At 34.5% G+C, this 16,706-nt stretch overlaps 1 protein-coding gene across 1 annotated transcript; it reads right to left on the bottom strand.

Annotated features, from left to right (window-relative positions):
* Positions 1-1,289: 1,289 nt before the first annotated feature.
* On the bottom strand, positions 1,290-13,813 carry LOC139686238 (uncharacterized). The gene is made up of 5 exons (XM_071583400.1): positions 13,775-13,813; positions 12,355-12,567; positions 11,745-11,969; positions 7,070-7,184; positions 1,290-1,468 (listed from the first exon to the last, which is right to left on the bottom strand). Exons 1-5 carry the CDS (start codon positions 13,811-13,813, stop codon positions 1,392-1,394), a joined length of 669 nt encoding a protein of 222 aa, XP_071439501.1. The 3' UTR covers positions 1,290-1,391.
* Positions 13,814-16,706: the final 2,893 nt, after the last annotated feature.

Below are 16,706 nucleotides of genomic sequence, written 5' to 3' on the forward strand. Positions count from 1 at the left end.
CAAGACACAATTCTCTACTCCTTCATGTTGAAATATGAATTGCTTAAATACCTATTAGTTACCAACAAGGAAAAGAAAAACAAATCTCAATGGTACATCTTGTTATATAACAAATCTTTGCTTTTTTCTTGCTGAGGCATGAAATTAAGAGCTTTTGAATATATAATCATACAATTATGCAGAGTTAAGGAAATCTGAATGTAGTTTAGCATGCCATAGGTTACAAATAGCTAGCAATCAAAAGAATATTAATCCTATTTTCTCATTTTTCATCTGTTCTGGTAGGAGGCTGTTATGAACTGGTAAAAATATTTCCAACATACTATGAAATGGTAGAAAATTTTAAGAAGAAAATTGCTTTTTATCTTATTTGATAAATTTATCTGCATTATTAAGAAGAGGAAGAACTTGACCTTGTTGTCATAGGCCACCTGATAAAGAAGGTTTGGATGCATTGCAGGGAATTCCTTTTTGCTCTGGAAAACATAGGAAGCATTGAAAAATAAAAATCCCAGAAGGTCCTTGAATAATCACATGATTCACTAATGGCATTCCTTGCCCATTAAGAGCCTCCAAGTAAAATTCTTCTCCTGGCAATTTCTTGGCTAGATCTGGTGGACTCAACCATGTCCTCACCACTTATTAGTTTATAAAAAACAATCTTAAAAATTAAACTTCAATGATATCATTATTCCCGGTCTTTATTTATGCTAAGAATTTCCATGCAAGGCCATATATCTCTGACTTATTTTAAATGGGTTTATATAAAAATGACATTTTGACAGTCTGCATTTATGTGTGAAACTACCAAATTGATTTAGAATTAATTTCAGAATTAATATTTTGGAAAAACCAATTTCAAAATACTGTAGATATTGTCATTATAAAATAAATTTCATTCTGATTTATGTAGTCTGGTATACTAATTTTATATAGACATAATTTAAATGCTTGTAAGTGATTTTATTTATTTTTATAATTATTTGAAATTAAATGAATTCACTCAATTAGATCTTCTTGAACTTTTATTTTGATGAGTTGCTACACAATAAGATTAAATTTGCTTCATAACTTGCTTGCAGCACTTTTTACATTATTGAAAAAGAACTGAATTCATGCCACATTGAAATTGGCATTTTATTATTAATTCTAAAGCCATTGCCAAAATTTCCACAGTTTCAACCTGTCAGTGGAAACCTCATATGCTGAATGTCCATAGAATGATACAATATGGTAATCATTGACATAGGGAACAATTTAAAAATGAAATAGAGGATCTAAAACATTTGTAAAAGTCTTACTCTTAAGTGATAGTAGTTTAATTTTTCATTATATTATCATTTTACATCCAATAATGCAGATCCTGGAAGTCTAGGAGACAGTAGGTTGGACTACTGACTGGAGGGCCTTGGCTGAATTCCCAGGGAAGCCACTCTTAGTTCCTGAAGCTCCACACAAGCTATGTGACCTTGGAAACCATAAACAGGTACAAGCAAATGAAATGTACACTCATCCTTGACATGTAAATTTCACAGACAGGCATTATTACTGAGTGAACTCTTATATTGCCTACATAACCAAACTTTGGCCTGAATTAAGTCTTATCAATAAAGAAATTTCAATATTAATCCCTTATTTTATGAAATATTTACATGGAAATATGAAGTAATTATTGCAAATGTTTACATTTTCATTCAAAATTACGACAGGTCCATATTTATGGCTTGTTGATATAGTCAGGGAATTGGTCAGAGTAGTTTAAGAGTATTTCAATCAATTCTCAGCATATTAGTAAACATCATTTGTCTTCTAAGTACTTTTTGAGAGAATAGGAGATAGAGGATTGAAATACTGACTGGAGGGCCTTGGCTCAATTCCCAAGGAAGCCACTCTTGGTATCTGAAGCTCCATGCAAGCTATATGATTTTTTATGCACCAGATAATCATGGGAAACCATAACTGGCACAGGAAAAAGAACTGCCCTCCCATCCCTGACAAGGAAATTTCACAGTCAGGCATTATTACTGAGTGAACTCTCTCCTTGCCTACTTAACCAAACCTTGGCCTGAATATCAACTTTTCCAATTACATAGACTGAATTTTTTTGTATGACATATTTACATGTAAATATGTAATAATTGCTGTGAATGGTTACATTTTCATTTATAATTAAAACAAGCACATATTTAAGGCTTCTTGACATAATGAGAGAATTAGTGGGAAGAGTAAAAGAGTATTTTAATCAATCTTCAGAATTCTATCGAAAGTCATTTATGTCTTCTTAGCAGTTTTTGAAAGATGGAAATTAATGTGGAGATAAAGAACATCAATTATTTATTGTAGCTTCTTGGTCTTGTGAGGTTGCTTATACATTTAAATACTTTTGATCATCGGTGACATCACTAGTGTGTGTCAAAGAATGATTCTTTAGCAGATGTCTGCGAGTGAATGATTTTGGACACAGCCCACATTTGTATGGTCTTTCACCAGTGTGTGTCCAGATGTGTCTCGTAAGAACTCCATGTTGACTGAATGCCTTTGGACACATGGAACATTTGTAGGGCTTCTCCTGAGCGTGTGTCCGCATGTGGCTGTTCAAGTTTTGTTTCAGAGTAAATGATTTTGTACACAATTGACACTTAAATGGCCTGTTACCAATATGTGTCCATATGTGCCTCTGAAGATCACACTTTTGGATAAATGATTTTGGACACGACTCACACTTGAATGGCCTTTGACCTGTGTGTGTCAAGGAATGAATGTCAAGGTGTTGTTTCTGAGAAAATGCCTTGGAACATAGATTACATATATATGGCCTCTCACCAGTATGAGACATCATGTGCCTTTTTAAATTACCATTTTGAGTATAACCCTTTGAACAAAATCCACATTTGTACAGCCTTTTATCTTTGTGTGTCAACCTATGGGTTCTTAGTTCACTCAGTTTTTTGAAGTTTCTGGAACACTGTTGGCAATGGTGATCCTTTCTCATGATGTGTGCTGATGTAACATGCCCACGGAGGTCACTTACACACTTAAATATCTTTGAGCAAATGTCACAACTGAGTCGATTCTCCTCCTTAACATGGACAGACATCATGTGAGCTTTGAGAAGTTCTCTTTTTGCAAATAACTTCTTGCAAATTTGACATAAATGCTGATTTCCTACATCATCTGTCCACTCATCATCTTGTACTTGGCAACCATCTGAAAGAGTCAGGCAATGATATGGGTTAGTCCTGGAATGAATAACTTTTGTCTTCATCAGATAGTATATGAATATTTAAGAAACCATAAACACAGTAATTGACCCAAAGTTTGGTTAAGTAGGTGATAGTAGAGTTCCCTCAGTACTAAACCCTATTTTAAAGCAAGTGAAATTCACACGTCAGAGTAGGGAGGCCAGTTCCTTTCCCATATAAATATTTGTATATATAAAATTATTTACAAGAATTGACTACGAAAAAGCACAGAAGTGTACAAGGCACAAACAAAATGGCCTTCAGAAGCATTCCTGGGGGCATGTGGAAAAAACATTCCCTTTCAACAGTCATATGGAGGTTGGAGGTCTCCTTATTCATCCAGTGTTTTTCAAGAAGCTGAAATATGGATATGTGTTCTAGTGCCATGCTAATGCATGTCAAACATCTTGTAGTTATTGACTTTTTAGCTTCTTAAAAAGGGGCCTCACCTAAGATTTATCATCATTTAAAGGCTTTTAATGCTGTTGATAGGTCTCCTGTAAACCAATGGGCAGTAATATTTTATTATTGTGAGCTAAGAAAAGCCTTCAATGCAAATAATTTCAGAACACTACAATACCTGTCCACATGCCTTGCACGGAACTGGACAGGCTCTGTGAAACCTGAAATGAAACTCAGGAGACATCTCAAAAATCACTTTCTGTTGGAGATTGCATATTCGTAAGTAACTATATATATTTGGAGACATCATCAGGGATTATAACTTAGAAAATTACTAAGTTCATATTGTTTTTTAGACAAGGCAAATGTTGCAATTTATTGTACATGCAATGCCTGGTTTTTTTCAACAGATCTAAGTTTGGTACTTCCTCTATGATTTAACTTGTGCATTGATATCAGGATTGAAAATATTAGAGATGAATGGAAAATATCCCTTTTATTAAATTCCAAAGAAACTGCGGGAGATGCCGCAACAGTAACTTTTAACGGAGTCATCCGCTAATGTGCATTTTAATGCAACAATTTCAGAGCGTAAAAATCATTCGCCTTGACTGGGACTCGAACCCAGATCCCTCAATATCCGGTCGAGTGCTTTGCCACTTAAGCTACCGAGGCGTCCTCTTAAACTCTGAAATTTTGGGGCTTTTAAAGGAACTAGATGTTATGACGAAATACCGTACATACAATGTCACATGCATTCGTAGTCGTGCGCGAGGCGCCACTGTCCACGAGGTTAAAAGCCAACCTTAAACACGTATGGTGTTTTCCCTTTGACAAATTCCAAAGAAACTGCGGGAGATGCCGCAACAGTAACTTTTAACGGAGTCATCCGCTAATGTGCATTTTAATGCAACAATTTCAGAGCGTAAAAATCATTCGCCTTGACTGGGACTCGAACCCAGATCCCTCAATATCCGGTCGAGTGCTTTAAACACGTAAGCACTCGACCGGATATTGAGGGATCTGGGTTCGAGTCCCAGTCAAGGCGAATGATTTTTACGCTCTGAAATTGTTGCATCCCTTTTATTTCCTAAAATGGCAACAATAACTACTTAAGATGGAAAGATAGATGAAAATTTGGCCCAGTATCAATAAAAGCAAAATGAAGACAATGTTTTTGAAGGAATCATTATATTTTCTCAATCCGAAGAAGTTTAACTGTGATAAAGATGAGAAACCTTATAATGATAAATAGTGATATGTGATGTCACTGGAAATCAGCAGGAAGCAGTACAAGTACAGAAGTAGTAATCATTGTTGCACCAAATTTAGGTGCACTGAAATCCCAGGACCAAGCAAATCTACTATCTAATGCTGATCTTATTGATTCATTAAATTTCTTTTTGTAGTCTGTTTAATATCATTGCACAGAAAACAAACAGGTGTTCTCTTAACTGGTTTACTTTCAGAAGCATATTATCACCAAGATCTATTGTGAGGCAGTAAATTTGACAAATTAAAATCAAGGCATTTTTTGATCTTTTACTGGAAATGTTCTTCGCTGAAAGTCCATACATTGTTTGATAATAGGCAGATAATTGTTGTTCCACTCTAGTTTTTAAAAATGGTTTTAATGTATCAGTTTTGAAAACTTGAAATTTTTTTCACTGATAATTCACAGCTATTATGCACATGAAATGAAAGATAAAATCCTGGTCCTTAATTTCAAATAAATATGCAAATCATCTTTTTTCCATCTATCTACCTGATGCCACCCTATGCACCTGCTGTAGTAGCAGGGGCCACGGGTATGACAACCGGAACAACAATTAACACTTTATATTTGTTGGTAATGAAAAAATTGTTCGCCTAATAGATGCCGCGATTTCTCACGGGGGACAACTAGCTGATCTGGCTGCCATACTTCAAATCAGTGTTTGCAGCAATTTCAGCAAGATCCTAAGGTGTTTTTGCATTGAATTATCACTGTTGATGAAACCTGGATTCATTTTTACACACCAGAAATTAAGCAACAATGAAAACAATGGATTTTTCTCGGTGAATCTACTCCAAAGAAGGCAAAGATGGTCCGATTGGCTGGAAAGGTTGTGGCGATGGCTTTTTAGGTTTCAAATGGTGTCATCCTCTTGGATTTTTTAGAAAAAGGAACAACAATCACTAGGAAATACTACAGTGAGTAATTGGACCACTTTAACAAAAAAATGGAGACATGGATGCATTTGGCAAAAAAGAAGGTGCTGTTTTATCATGATAATGCACCAGTATATTCATCCAGAGTTGTCGACACCAAACTACATGAATTACATTATGAATTTCGTCCGCATACCCTATATTCATCCAATCTGGCTCCCTTCAACCTTTTCGTATTCCTTAAACATGAAGGAATGGCTCATGGGAAAAAGAGTTAGCTCAAACAAGTTAGTCATCACCAAGACAGAGGCATATTTTGAAGTTTGACAAATCCTATTTTTATAGGATTAAAAAAATGGCCAGAACATTGATAGAAGTGTATCTTTCTAAAAGGGGACTATTTTGAAAAAGAAAAAAAATGTTTATGAAGTAATGGTTACTTCATTTATAACATGGTACTTATTAAACCACCTTCATACTTATATTGCAGAGCATTGAAAGAGGAATATAGAAGAGACTTTAAGGGAAAAATATCATAAATGGGAAATTCTTTTTTTTGGGCAAAGAAGAAAATTAATAGAAATAAAATGCTGCTACTTGACCCAAATACAAAAGGTAAAAAGTCCCTGACAAACAATAGACATAGTAAAACTAAAAATATATAAGACAAATGACAAATAGATGACACATAATAGATCTAAAGAAAAAGTAAGTATACATGGGTTCTATTGACACCTCTGGCATGATGATTTATCCTTCCTTTGGTTAAAGGCATATAATAAAGTTTTGAGAAAAGGTAATTTTATGAGTGACACTACATATTCACCTCAATCATAATAGTCTATCTGTAAAGAGAAAAGCTTAGCAGATAAATGTTAATGCTTCACCTGACATTGAGCATAAACAAGATCCTCATATTGTAATGCATTGAGAAAACAGAGGAAAATAACAATACCTGCTCATCAATGATTCAATTTATTTAAAATATTTACAATAAAAACTTCCAGGCAGGACAGAAAAAAGATTGCACTGACTGTAGTGGTAAAAATTATCAGATCAGATTGCAGTATTCTGCATTGTGAGGTTTCACTGAATCATTGTTTGATTGTAACAGCAGTTTTGGAAGACTCCTTGTTTCACTTCACTGAGTTTTATGAGTAACCAAGATATTGCCACCACTTTTCTGTGGCAAGCCAACACTTTATCCCCAACATTTCAATATCACCGCAAAGTATCAAAAGCGAATACACAGCAGAGTTCTGAGCCATCCTTACCTTGTACCTCCAACATTTCTCCTCCCAAACCTCCTTTTTCCTGAGGAATGTCACCATCACACTCTTCTTTAAGGTTTACTTCCTCATCAGAGGACAAGTGTAATTTCCAATCATCCTGGAAGATCAAAGACAAATAATAAAGACATTAAAGACATTGCAAAATATCAAGCAAATGCTCTAACAACTTTAATAATTTATATTTTTAAAAGCAGCATATTTCATATATAATTCTGAAATAATAATTTTGCATTCATTTACTTAATAATAACATTATATTAAATAATATACATTCAATTTTAATTTACTTTATTAAAACCAATTGATTTTTATCATCAAAAATTTAACTCTCATGAATTGAACATAGCAACAACTGAAATTAACTTTGCCCATATTTAAAGTTAACTAAACAAGAGTTTGGGCATGATAGAGTTCAACCATGAAAATGAAATAAAAACTAGGCATTTTTATAGATTAACAATGTTTGATAGAAGTATTTACATTCTTTTCACCAACACTATAATCAGATAATTGATAAAGCAGGCCTTTTGAGGGTTTCTTCAGATAAAGTGGAATGAGGGGTGAAAAACTACAATGTGTTAAAGATATGAGAAGGGGAGGAGGGGATAGTGGTAAGGAATCCAAATGAGGAAAAAAGGAATATAAAATAATCCAGAGTACATTAATGGGCAATGGAAGGTTAAAGACTGTGGTATGAACTGGGATAAATTCTATGAAAGTAATGATATGAATATGGAAGATAGGAATATTGGATTGGATGAAAGGAGGGCTGAAGTAGCAGAGATTGACAGGGGCTTACAGTTCAGTTAAATGTCAGGTTCAAATCTGTTTGAAGAGGCTAGTAGTTTAATGTTGCAACAAATTGCAAAACTCTTTATTCTTTTCACTGAAAAAATCAAATATGTTGGTTTTACAATAAATGGTGAACTGGTACAATTTGGCAGAGATGAGGTAGACTATAGGCCCACCCACTAGCAGGGCTAGTTGCCTGAGAGACAATAATCTGTGGGTGCTTGGCATACCATCAAGCTGTGTGTATGGTGCCAGTTATGTTCCTTTCTGATATCTTCATTTATACTGTTTGTCAGAAATAGAAACTAAGAAAATCATCCAGCAATGAATCAAAATCAGGTTTTTTGTTGTAGTGTAGTATAAGTTATCAACAAATTACAGACTAATGAAATAAGGACAATTTGCACTTTTCCACAGTTTATGTGATATAAACTGTGGAAAAGTGCAAATTGTCCTTATTTCATTATGATGAACTTCCACGACCTCAAGCCTGAATCTGTTGAAATTACAGACTAAACCAGACAACATGTTTACAGCTATTTACAGCAATGATTCCCTGAATGAAATATCCATTTTTCAGTATATTTAACCCTCTTAGTGTGGTGGGCTGATATATCAGCTCTTGCATAGGCTATTGTTAAAATCACTGCAACTTATAGTTTTTTCTTTGATAATCTATGGTTTTTGTGCTATCCATAGGTTGAATTTCATAGAATTACATAAGTATTTTTTTAATTTTTTATTAGCAATTTTAAACGCTTTTCAAAAAGTATATTTATTACTATAATTTTTCATTCAGTTTTGTATATGTCGGGAAGCTCAGCCTAATTGTTTGCTTGTTTTTTTTCTGAGCAATCTTTCCACTATGAAAAGCCACTGAAAGGCTACAAATCTGTTTTCATCTGTAATCTCTTGAATGTGTTATGGTGTCGTGGTGTTGATATATACCTGCTTATTCAGACTTTGTTGAGACGATGGAAATAAGAGCACCGCTTTGTAATCATTTTGATTTCTCTTGCCGTCCATCTTATCTAATCAATTGTGTGTTGGATTACATTGTCAGCAGTTCTCTGTAAGTTAGAACTTTGTTTTTTCGGCCTTAGATTGTAAGCACATTGCCGCAGTCTCAAGGAAAGGGGAAAAGTCCGAATTTGACTCAGGTGAGATCAGCCTTTTCAACAAAATCGAACTATGCAGAGGCTGAAAAAAAATTTACAATTCACTGGTTTTTCTTTATTTATTTATAATATTTTCTACATGTCTTTTTGACTCTTTATTATATTTAAATATTGTAGTTTTATTGAAAGATGTTTGAAAAAAAATATTAGTATTGGGTCTATAAATCGAAATATTATTGCTAAAAAAATATTCTTCAAATTTGTAATACTTTAATATTTACATTTATTTTTCAGATGATGTAAATGTATTACATCATTATTAACTACAATATTTTCTTTTAAAATAAAAAAACTAAATATGGATATTTAACAAATAACTTCATAATTCCTAAGGTGATATACTACCTTGATCAAAAAGTTCCCGGAATAACCACCGTGTGGCGCTCCCATCGTTCCGATTCGAGTTCTGTTTTTTTTGTTAAATTGGTACATCTGTTGTTGATATTCTCTTTAAATCTTAGTGTCATAACTTGACATTTGCAAAAGTTACGGTCGGTTTTCGGTATGTCCATCAGTGCTTCCTGCGATTTTTCCATTACTTCCTCTCGGCTGCTAAAACGCGTTCCCCGTAATGGTTTTTTAACTCGATTGAACAGAAAGAAGTCACAGGGAGCCAAATCAGGTGAATTCGGTGGCTGTTGGATGGTATTTGTTGCATTTTTCGTCAAAAAATTACGAATAATGATAGCACTGTGCGACGGTGCGTTATCATGGTGCAAAATCCACGAGTTTTCTGCCCACATTTCTGGTCTCTTTCGGCGAATTGCTTCACGCAAACGTCTCATAACGCCCAAATAATACTCTTTGTTTACTGTCTGGCCTTCTGGCAAAAATTCATGATGCACTACACCGTTGTAATCCATGAAAACCGTCAGCATTGCCTTCTTTTTTGACTGAAAACGACGTGGTTTTTTTGGTCTCGGCTCATTTGGTGAACGCCATTCACTTGCCTGATGTCTGGATTGCGTCTCGTACTCATAAACCCACGTCTCGTCTCCAGTAATGATCCTTTTGATGAATGTGGGATCGGATTCAGCCTCGCAAATCATGTCTTTTGCGACGTCAACACGGTCTCTTTTTTGCATGAAATTGAGGTCTTTTGGCACCAACTTTGCTGCTACACGACGGAAACCCAAATCATTAACCACAATGTCTTGGGCGGATCCATAGGCAATGTTCAAGTCCTCCGCTATTTCTCTGATGGTTAATTTGCGGTTATTGACCAACATTTCTTTTACTTTATCAATTTTTTCACCGACTTTCGATGTCGATGGTCTGCCACTGCGTTCATCATCTTCGATTGACTCACGACCACTTCTGAACCGCTCGTGCCACTGGTAAACGACCGTTTTTTTTAGAGAATCGTTGCCGAAACACTTTTCCAACATTTCCAACGTCCGTGCGCCACTAAATCCGTTTTTTACGCAAAATTTAATACAAGTTCGTTTTTGCAAATTTAAATCCATTTCTGAAATTGTAAAAAATCGCCAACACACACAATGATAGATGTACTCTTGGCTACGTAACTTTGGCAAATGTCAAGTTATGACACTAAGATTTAAAGGGAATATCAACAACAGATGTACCAATTTAACAAAAAAAACAGAACTCAAATCGGAACGATGGGAGCGCCACACGGTGGTTATTCCGGGAACTTTTTGATCAAGGTAGTATGTTCTCAAATTACCCTTTGCACCTTTAACTAGTACCCCTGGAATCCCCGCCGCACTAAGAGGGTTAACATTTTCAAATGGCAGACTAGATACAACAGATGATGCAAGTCCAGAACAACCTTCAACTATCTGTGTTGATGAAAATATTGATAATGTGTATTTCACTGCCATTACCCATTGCTAAAAAACTGTCCAAACGATAGCTGATGAACTGAATGTATGTACATCAACAGTGCACACTATTTAAACAAATCTCAGAGATGGATCTTTCATCTTGACAATGCACCTGCAAATTCAGCATTGATAGTTCACAATTCCCTGGCAAAACAATGAATCGCCAACCATGATTATCTTCCATATTTGCCACATCTCTTTTCCTGCAACATTTTCTTATTTTTCAAAGGCAAAAATGTCATGAGGGGCATCAATGGGAAGATACAGACACAATAAGGCAAGAAAAGACCAGAAAAGCAAAAAACCTGACTTAGGAGAATTTCCAAGGGTACTTGAAACCATAGAAAATTAAACAGAAGATATAAGCAAGGAAAGGATAGTACTTCAATGGAGACAAAATCAATGTAATCTAAATTTTGCAAAATAAAGTTATTATGGCCTAAGTTTGTGTATTCATTTGATAGCGTAAGAAAATGGAAGGTAGAGCCAAATGATCTAGGCAAAATGGTTAGAAAACTAAACTAATGTATGCCTATTTATATAATACTTGAGTATTCATAAATCATATCCTTTTGCAATTAAATGACATCACAAATTAATTTATGATTTAACTGACCCAAGTAATTGTTTAAAACATCTTTCCTCATCAAGTAAATTTTAAAATCGGTCCTTTATAAATAATAAAATGAATCATCTTAACTCCTTGTTTCAGAGAATGCTTTCAAGCCATATCATATTATAAGTAAATTATCAATTAGTATCAAAGTAACTTTGAGAATGACACTGAATTCAATGCCCAAGATGGCTAAAAACACAAACAACACAAGTATGTTGACTCACAGAATTCCCTGAATCTTCATTGTCAGACCAATGATTGCCACATTCCTGTGCTGAAGCAATGTTTGACAAATTTACATCTGATTCAGGAACAAGAGAAAATCCATTTGCAATGTCGACCTCCTCTTTTTCAAAGATCATATTTTCTTGTACATCCACAGCCATCATGTCAGTGGCATAACTAGTGACTGCATTGTCATTAACCTCTTCCTTGATATCTTCAGCAATCTAATGCAAAACAAACACATTAAGACTGTAGCTGATGGTAAACATTTCATAATAAAAGTATCAGTGCATAAAATCCATCAGGCCAGTTTTTTAATGTCATTCTAGCAAGAGAACCATTTGAGAGTCAATTATTGCATGATGCTCATAACACTTGTCATTGACAGTAGTAAATTATTGAGCATTTACTATTTATATTTCATTGAATACAGATTATTATAAAGAAGTCCAACACTTTAACAGATTCATTTGAAAGGACACAAACAGAATAAAGATGCAATTTATAACCTTGCCTGAGAAATAAGTGTTAAATTTAAAAACAATAATATTCAACTTAATGAAACAACATTGATGATGACTGAAATTCATCATTGCTTAATTCACTCACCTGTATTTTCTGTTCATTATAATTATTATTAGATGTGCAATTCAGCAGACTGCTGTCTTCACAGGTGTCTTTCAGCTCAACCATTTGCACTGAATGATCAACAGAATCCACAGCACAACTCAAGGCCAACAAACTAATTGATGCATCATCTATCACATCCTTTCCTGGACTTTTTGCATTCTTTTCATCAAGAGCTGGGACATCATTCTCCTCCTTATAACCATAAAAACAGCATTCACAAGTAAGGTCAGTTTAGTAATTCATGGTAGAGTTCAAGTAATGCTAAGCCCCATGTGTAAGCCATAAGCAAGTGTCTTTGATGCGTCATGTAAATTTCAGCCATTAGCAGGGTATTGTACAGAGAAGGGGGTCAGATTCTTTTCTTGTGCCACCTGCAATCTCCAAGAAAGACATTTGTCATCCTCTTAAGAATGACATATCTTAGGTGAATCAGAGAAATTGCCAAAAGAGATGTCCTGGGAATCAGACCCTCTTGTCAGCAGTGCAAAATGTTTATATTAAAACTGATCCTGAATTATTTGAATAATTTCATTACACCAAAGATGGAAAAGAAGCACTAGAGTTGGGTACTTTGTTTTTACTGAAAAGCATAAAATAATCTTGAACAAGGTTTATGCCATTTCTGAAACATGAGATAGAAATTATTTCTTTTATGTGCTTGATGAAAAACTATGCATGCATTAATTACACTTTGGTACACATTGGCGTTTGTTGGTCATTTAGCTACCATAGACATTTTTCATGATTGTACATGGATATTTTAACATTTTTACTATTTTGAAAACATGAACTCTTACTTATCAATTGAAGCTTCTGTGGTTATTCCTAGCAAAACTCACTGACAGATAAGTATATTATATACACAATGCACAATTAATATTGAAAAATGTTAAATACAAGGTATGCAATGCACACAATTACATTGATAACATATTTCATAATCTTATGACATTCCTGCAATGAAAATACTTAAATTAAATGAAAATAATGTACCTGAGCTTATATTTTAATAAGAAGTTACTGAGTGAAACTTGCTCTAGCAATATAACAGTTTTTAGACATCTGAACTGAAAGTGTGTTTTAAACCTGATATCTGGTGTTCAACTGATATTAGTTTTCAAATACCTGCATGATTTTTTTCATCCAACTTAAAAAAAAGTCAAGATGATGCCTTAAAAGAAGATATATTTTCAATTCTTTACCAAAAGGATATCAAACACCTTACATTTAAGTCAAAATAATAAGTAACACATTTCCTTGGAGAAAACAACATCTTTGAGTTTTACTTCTGTTTAGGACTATCCCATTACTATTAGACCAGCCATACATTGCCCTTTTACCCAGTACACCAGAAACCAGTGAGTATTTTATAGCATTAGAGCTAAGTTGTGATGCTCACATATTCAGCATTCACGGCACATTTGTTGCAACAAACCATTACCTGTAAAAATGCAGGAAAAAGTATAGGAAGGTAGTCATTTAATAAGGTGTTGGACACAGAAGGGAATCCATGGCACCGATGGAGCAAGTTTGAAATCTAGCAACAGGTCATAGGGAGGGATTATAGAAACTGGGTTGAATAAAGAAAGAGGTCTTTTGGGAATATAAGAAAGTTTTCTGGGTTTTTGTAGGGAATGGCATGCCTCTTTGATGCAAGAAGGCCAGGAGTGTACAAGCAAATAATTGGAGATGGCAGAAAACAACTGTGGAAATGAGAGGCTTCAAAAGACTGTGGAAATGAGAGGCCTCTCAGAACAGAAAATAAATAATTGGTTATTCCACATATCTTTTTTTTATTAAACACGACCAGGGTTTTCGACTTAAAAAGTCATCATCAGGGCGAAACTCGGGTCGTGTTCAATGAAAAATATATGTGATATTTGCAAGTATTCATTTCCTTAAATGAAACACTTCCATAAATTGACGCCTGAAGCCATTCTAAATGTCGGCCTCTTTCACGCGAGGCGTTAAATAGCAAAATCACAATGCCTCTTTCCATACTTCATGAATTAGTATTCTGGCCAAACCATTTCGAATGAATAACCATGAAGATATAAGTACGACAATGGTTTTTACCATATAATTTTGGAGAAAGATTTTACGTTCAATCACATCGTTTAATTTAAATAATACAACTGACCTCATCTATTTTAGTTATCCTGTCTTTTGTTGCAAGTCGGGGGGAGATCTTTTGGATGCGATTGTAGACAAAATATACACACACGGCACTTCGACGCTTGAATTCCTGAAAACTCATAAGCTTCTCCCGGCAAGTAGAACACACCAACCACGGAAAAGCTGAAGACTTGAAAACCTGAAACATATTGAAAAAAACATATATTAATAACAAAATGCTCGAAAATCCCCCACCAGAAATAATTAAAAATAGGATGCCACACATTACGATTATACCTACTTGGACACTTATTAAATCCTCAACAGTATTTTTCAGCGAGTCATCCAATCTATTATTTTCATCCAATATATCGATCGACTGCTCGTCATTTTTTAAACAAAGTCTGCAAACTTCATAATCAACTTTATCATCCATTATCAAAGTTTTAATTATCTCTGGATGATTAACCATACAACTTTGGTTGAAAAATTATTATCTCTTACACGTATTACGTGAAAAAGCACCTGAAATATAATGATGAGGGGATCAGTCCATAACACACGCAATCGGATATCTGGAATATGGGTTTCGATCTTCTTATGTTTTTCCAGTAGTTCGATACGTATGGTGTTCGGTTAACTAATATGAACGAATCATTTGGTGAGAGATGATCACAATATTACTCACACAGGTACACAGATCCCTCGCAATCAAACACATACACTCATATTGCGGATAAAAGAATATTCGATAACTCATAATGTGAGGAAAGATTTGGAATGGCATCAGGTATCCTTAGAACTCAAAATGAATCAACTCGCCAAAATTCAGTTCATTCTTTCTGAAGATCCGGTTCGCAAGATTCAGAAATGCCTTCTAAACGTTGTCTACACGGTAGAATAATCATTCATTCACTAATGAATTGTCGGCATTATCTATTTAATAACATTATAATATTTTTAGCTCTACTTCGCTTATATTCTATCCTATAATGACGATAGCCATGAATTTAGTCGTAGAGCGGATATGAGCGGCACTATGATACCGTTCTTCGAGTGTTTACGCGATCTCGCAGTTTAAAATATTAAAACATATGAAAAGTTTATTCTAATGCAATTGGATGGTTTCAAGGGAGCCATTCTATATCTAGGACAACTTAAACAGGTATAAATTCAATTACCCCTCTCTTGTAATGGGAATGGAAATTGTTTTTACATTAATTAATTATGTTGCTTTTGTAGCAAGCTTTTTGAGCAATTCGTTCTATAAAAAACTAAACATAAATTGCTGGAGGAACACGCATCAGTGTAAACTTTAACAATGTTTCTCTTGTGTACACTACTCAAATTGAGATTTATCTTATCATCCATCAAATATGGCATTCACTTGAGCACAAATGAAGGAATTAACGAAGAAATTTACCCATTCAAGTCTGCATGGGGTGTCTGATTTTATGAATGACTAAAATTTGGGCGGCCAACTATAAACTGCTTGGAAAACATAATTTATATTGAGGTGAATACATTGCTGTAACTTAGAAGTGCTGAGCATAAAGTTGATACTATCTGATCTCACCTAGAAATTGGTGGGAAGAGAATATTACTTTAAGGCTCTTAATAGGTTTTTAAAGCTTTCAAAACCTCACACAGTAATTCACAAGACTTTTATGAGTTTTGTGTCCAAGAAAATATACATGCTGAGGTCCTTGGTTTAACCTTCCTAAGCAGAAAAGCAGGTGGGCTATTATAAAGAGATCAGGTTATTAGCGTTGAAATCATACAGATGGATATGCCTCATGGGATATGCTATCATCATCTACTTGTGATTTAGTACAATCCCATAGTCTGGCGGAAAGGTTAACATACAAAATCCAGTTTTTCCTATTGAAGCAAACCACTTACATTCTAAAGAGAAGGAAAGAATAGAAGCTGTCTCCCTGAACAGATAATGAAAAATTAGAATAGGGAGTCATTGATATTATCGACTTTTGTACACCTCTGATATGTAAAACACAGTGCCCCTTATCTTTTCAATATTTTACAGTAATACATGTACATTCAGTAACTTTAATGTTATCGGCATGAATGAAGTAAAATCAAATGGTTAAACAAAGAAATGCTAAATGATTGTTTCTCTTTTCTATGTTAGTGATTAAGAGGCATTAAAGAAATTCAAAATTTTCACCGAGGACTGAAGAATTGTTTCTTCATTTGTA

The sequence above is a fragment of the Hetaerina americana genome, unplaced genomic scaffold (genome assembly GCF_022747635.1).
Source record: "Hetaerina americana unplaced genomic scaffold, ioHetAmer1.1.p SCAF_135, whole genome shotgun sequence".
NCBI lineage: Eukaryota > Metazoa > Arthropoda > Insecta > Odonata > Calopterygidae > Hetaerina > Hetaerina americana.

Bases quoted from the DNA above. Each gene is read 5' to 3' on its own strand.
- LOC139686238 (XM_071583400.1), bottom strand. From the start codon at position 13,813: ATGGTTTGTTGCAACAAATGTGCCGTGAATGCTGAATAT. The intron at 12,568-13,774 runs GTGAGCATCACA...TATGGTTATAAG, and splicing joins GTGCCGTGAATGCTGAATAT to GAGGAGAATGATGTCCCAGC. The intron at 7,185-11,744 runs GTGAGTCAACAT...TTGATCTTCCAG, and splicing joins ATGAAGATTCAGGGAATTCT to GATGATTGGAAATTACACTT.